The sequence below is a fragment of the Sinocyclocheilus anshuiensis genome, unplaced genomic scaffold, assembly GCF_001515605.1.
Source record: "Sinocyclocheilus anshuiensis isolate Anshui unplaced genomic scaffold, SAMN03320099.WGS_v1.1 scaffold798, whole genome shotgun sequence".
Classification (NCBI taxonomy): Eukaryota; Metazoa; Chordata; class Actinopteri; order Cypriniformes; family Cyprinidae; genus Sinocyclocheilus; species Sinocyclocheilus anshuiensis.
Window position 1 is genome coordinate 149826 of NW_015542359.1, and position 5298 is coordinate 155123.

A 5298-nucleotide genomic window follows, 5' to 3' on the forward strand; every position below is an offset into this window, starting at 1 on the left:
TATTATTTGCTAATGTTAATGAATGTTTACATTAGAGTGCACATCCTACTACGCTGAAATTAATAGGGGAGCGGCTAGAAATAGCGATCTCTCCTGGTTGGAGATAGTATTAACATCATAAACTGAAAGCAATCTTTACGTGACTTGCTTTTCAAATGTTTTAAAATTGATCATCCGAGTCTAATATGATCCAGCGGGTCGTACTAAAAGACACTGCGGGCCGCCAGTTGCCCATCCCTGGTCTAGAATAACCTCAACACCAGACAGAAACTGAATGCACTTCACACCTCTATTGCATTTTATCATGTTCTTATAGCTGGGGTCTCAGAGACCCAGAACAGCTCACCCAAAATATTTTTGCTACTACTCACGTCAATTATTAATCACACACTTGTATATTTTATATTATTGATCAATATGTGAATCCATTGACCGGACTACGCATGACACGAGTTGGCACAGATTAAAAACTTTTTCCTCAACACCAGACAGAAACTGAATGCACTTCACACCTCTATTGCATTTTATCATGTTCTTATAGCTGGGGTCTCAGAGACCCAGAACAGCTCACCCAAAATATTTTTGCTACTACTCACGTCAATTATTAATCACACACTTGTATATTTTATATTATTGATCAATATGTGAATCCATTGACCGGACTACGCATGACACGAGTTGGCACAAATTAAAAACTTTTTCAAACCATCCTCTGCTCCGCGATGTTTCGTTAGACAGGCTGAAGAAACCGAGTCTGACCACCAAATGTCGCAAATGCGCATTGTGTTAAAAAGCTTCGAGTAATGAACCGTTTTTTCAGCACAATTTGATGGAAGCCTCAAACGGTTAAAAAAGCCTCTGTTTCCCATCACTAGAAAAAATTGCCGCCCCAAATTATGCCTACATTAAACTACGTTGTTATATTCCGATTATAAATATACCATATTCGTTTCAAACTGTAAATTATATTTTTGTTTATTAAGTGATTTACTTTTGGATCAAATTTAACTCCACAATAATTTATAAATTATTATTATTATTATTTTAACTACATAACTTTTCAATCCGGCATCTATAGCGGGCAGCTGGGGCCTTTCTTTCCCTGGGGTCCTCAGTCAACGTGTTGCCGAACGTTTGTGTGTGCGATTAGCTGATGGGCTTGTTTTGCTCGCACGTTTTTAGATATTTGGAGGTACGTGTACGATTCCGCTGATATTTCTGAGCTAATACCATGATGCCGGGGGAGAACCAGTCCAAAGCCGTAGGAATCGCCTCAGAAGCTACTTCTGGCACTTGTCAAAACTGCACTGTTTTAAATCAGGTGAGAACTTTATTCCTTACGCCAAGCTAGTGTCCACTATTTGACATCACCTAATTGGTTACCCAAGTAATAATGGGTGTTTCATGAGAATTGGAGCAGATTAATGATGCAATTTGTTAATATAATACTTACTTGGTTTTAATACATGGAAATTGAGTATATCAATACGATGTTGTTTATATTACGGCTATCCTAGTCATTGTTGATTGTAATTATACAGTAACGTCTTATAAATGTGATTTCCAGTTAGTGGTAAGCAACTGAATATTGGTTGATGTTATTTGATTAATTTGGTGTTTAATGCAGGTATCAACCGTCATCTGTTTTGACGAATTTCCTTATTCAAATCATTATACTGTTATACTGAATTTGTGTGTCTGTGATTCTACGTTTTCCAGAGCTTGGATGAATATGTGGCTGCTTTGTTAACTCTGAAGCAGAAGATCGTTGACACAGAGTGAGTGTTTTTTATTAAATTTTTCATTATTATTATTTGGTATCATTTCAAGATGTTTACCTCACAGCTACCTCACTTGCAGGGCAGCAGCACAGTTCTTGCATGGTAGCAAAAGAATAGTGTTAATTAAGATATTACGTAGGCTTAGGTCTGACTTTGGGTTTTCTGTATGAACTGTAGTATTAGAGTCGCTTGTTGTCATGACACTAAGCATTTGTGTTGTTTTGTGGCTATCCACCTTTTTCTTGTAAAAATGGGCGCGGCCATTTGTAAATTATATGGGTCTGGCTTCCGGTCTCATCTGCGTCCACTCCGTCCAGCTATTTTTAGCTGAACAAAACAGTTCGTTTTGCTGCTTGATATTGAACGTTGGTGTGTCTTATCATATTATTTTAATGTATTATCTTAATTATGAACACACTGGTTTGTAGTGCAAACTGTTTTACCGTTTACTGCACGTTGTTATTCTCCTCGTTATTTACCTATAGCGGCTAATGAACCGGAAGTCTCACCCATAGGCTTACTTCTGCGTTGAAGAAAAAGGTGGATAAGGAATTGGGAATTCACAATAAAATGTATGCAGTTCCTTTGTAAAAATGCAAATAAGCATTAAAAGCAATTAATGACACCATGACTTTCCGTTACATTTGAAAGTTGGTTGTGGACCAAGTCATTCAGAGATTTTCAAATTTTAATCATACATTGCTTATACATTTTACAGTAAATTATTATAAATAAATAAAAAAAATATAGCAAATCTAAGCCTTTATTATGTGCACATCAAAATTTGGATAGAGCATGTTCTTCAAACGGTTCAGGTTTTAGTAATTGCAGTTGAATAGCAAAAGTTTAATATTTAGGATTAAGAGTTTCTTCTAACTAGAATATTTAAAGAAATATCCTTAAATTTTTTAATACTGTAACTATAATTATCATGTTTGACCGGAAGGTTGTTTTCTTAACTTGTTACTTGCTGACTTTTTAGTTTTATTTGCGGTGTCAAAAATTATGAAGGTATTTATTATATCTAGTAACTTTTTTACTTTATTTTCAGCCGTCTCTTGAGTGAATACAAAGAGAAGTGTGATGATATCCTTTTATAAAGCTATGTAGATGAAACGTTGTACTTGTTTTTGTCATGCTCTCTGTTGATTTACTGATTGATTTCATTGTAGACTATAAGCATATTATCTGAGTTTGCTAGTAAGGGGCTGTTTGGTCCTGAATTAAAGGGGTCCTATTATGTTCGTTTACAAAGTCTTGATTTTGTTTTGGGGGTGTACTAGAACATGCTCACATTGCTTGGTGGTTTGAAAAATGCATTATTTTTCACATAATTTACATTATTAAAATACCGAAAAACAAAATGTGTTGTGATTGGTTAGCTGTCCCAGTGCGTTGTGATTGGCGAACAGCTTAGACGGTGTTTCAGTACTGCCACGCCCCTTGCTCCGTCTTTCAACAAAAGCTTTTGGCGAATCCGGCACTGTACTCCCTCATGTTGTGGAAGCTGTCCTCAGTAAAATGCGCAGCACACAATAGCAAATTGGGGTTATAATGCTCAGGAACAGAGTTAAAAAATAAATTGCAACCACTGTTTCTTGACATCATCCGCTTAGCGTTCTAACCACAACCTCGCCCCTCCCCACCCCCCAACTGTTCGAATTTCTGTAGGCGGGAATTATTTTTTAATGATATTCTAATGAGCCGCTTTGTGATATCACAAAGCCCGGAAACCAATGCTGTAGTCCAAACGAGCCGAGTTTTTAAAAAAACGAAATATCTCCCTTTGGAGTGGACTTTGAGATTTGTAACGTTCTAGACCTTGTTTATGCCCAAACATACACACTACACACTGACTAAAATTAAAAAAGTGAAAAAGCATAATAGGACCCCTTTAAGCAATATTATATGGGCATGGGTGTTGTTGTATTGAATATCAGCCCAGCCACATTAAGCTGCAGGTAATCACAGCCATACTGATATTCACTGCAACAGCATGGTTGTGAAAATATTACATTTATACATTGGTTCAAGAAACAAAATTAGTATTAAACAGGAACTTTTTTTTTTTCATTTTGATTAATTTTAAGTACAAATTATATTTTTACTGTTTGCTATGCGACATCCTTTACAAATGGTAAATGGTTAGGATGAAATAAATTAACATTTTGAATGGCAAAACTATTTTCACTGCAATCAAGCATGTTTATAATTAGGAAAATTCATTAAAATTACCTGTTTTGTACTGCAAAAAATAGCTAGAAGCAGGTGCCACTTGAACCCTAGCACATTTAATTTACAAATGTCTGTGGATACAGTCACTGTTCTCTTACACAGCAGAAAAGCTACTGGTGTAAAAGCTCACATGGCAAAGAGGTGGTATGTGTGTGTATGAGTGTGCAGGCAATAAACAGTTCAGGCAAAAAATAAATAAAAGTGAAAAAGTTAACAATAACAACGCCTTTAACCAGTTATCAGCATAAGAAATAACATTTTCACTTTGGAACAATTAAAAAGTTTTTTGATCCTGTTTTCTGTTACATTTAACAAAATAATTGTTTTTAATTTCATTGAACCATTTCTAATTTCTGATATCAAATCAATTACATTACAAAGAAAATTTTGTCAGTTCATAATTCCAAAAAAAGTGTCAAACTTTCATGCTAAAGCAAAACACAGAACTGAACCTTTCCCAGGTCAATAAAATTGTTATCTTTGTAATTAATTGTTCTGCTCATGCTCTACTCTGGGTTTTCCATGTCCTGCTCAATGCTTGCTAGTGAGAGAAATCTGATCCCGGAGTGAGAAAACACACAGATACTCCAACTTTAAAGGGGTCATATGATGCGATTTCAATTTTTCCTTTCTCTTTGGAGTGTTACAAGCTCTTGGTGCATAAAGAAGATCTGTAAAGTTGCAAAGACTAAAGTCTCAAATCCAAAGAGATATTCTTTATAAAAATTAAGAGTCAACCACGCCTACCTAAAACGGCTCGTTCTAACACGCCCCCACATGTCTACATCACTATGTGGGAAGATTTGCATAACGCCGCCCAAATGTTCACGCAAAGAAAGAAGGTGCAACTTTTATTCTCGCTGTAGTATTGTTGCTGCCGCTATGTCGTGAAGACGCTGTGTTTCATTGTGAAAGCGAAACTACTCTCTTTGGCCTTCCAAAAGAGGACACAACTAGAAATCAGTGGTTAAGTTGTATTTACAACACTGTTCCAGAACACTTCAACCCAAATATTCAGATGTGTGCTGCACATTTTATGGAGGAATGCAATGTGTAAAAAGACAGTATAAGTCATTATAATCCGTAATTATGTCCCCACTGGATGCAACAAATGCCTCGTTTATAATGGGTTTTAATGTTTTTGTCTCGTCGCTCCAGGACACGGCCTGACAGTTTGGTAAGGGGCGTAACATTTCCGCCACACGCTTGAGGTATTCGCCAATCACAACGCACTGGATAGCTGGCCAATCAGAGCACACCTCGCTTTTCAGACCGATGAGCT

General features: G+C 36.4%; 1 protein-coding gene across 2 annotated transcripts in view; it reads left to right on the forward strand.

The window, feature by feature from the left end:
- Nucleotides 1–1108: 1108 nt before the first annotated feature.
- Nucleotides 1109–5298, forward strand: part of LOC107691875 (little elongation complex subunit 1-like) — an 18014-nt gene continuing 13824 nt past the window's right edge. For both annotated transcript variants that reach the window (XM_016490702.1, XM_016490704.1), the window contains exons 1-3: nucleotides 1109–1321; nucleotides 1720–1778; nucleotides 2833–2867. In XM_016490702.1, coding sequence (XP_016346188.1) covers nucleotides 1232–1321; nucleotides 1720–1778; nucleotides 2833–2867 — 184 coding nt within the window. In that variant the 5' untranslated portion in view covers nucleotides 1109–1231. The remainder of the gene's footprint in view (nucleotides 1322–1719; nucleotides 1779–2832; nucleotides 2868–5298) is intronic.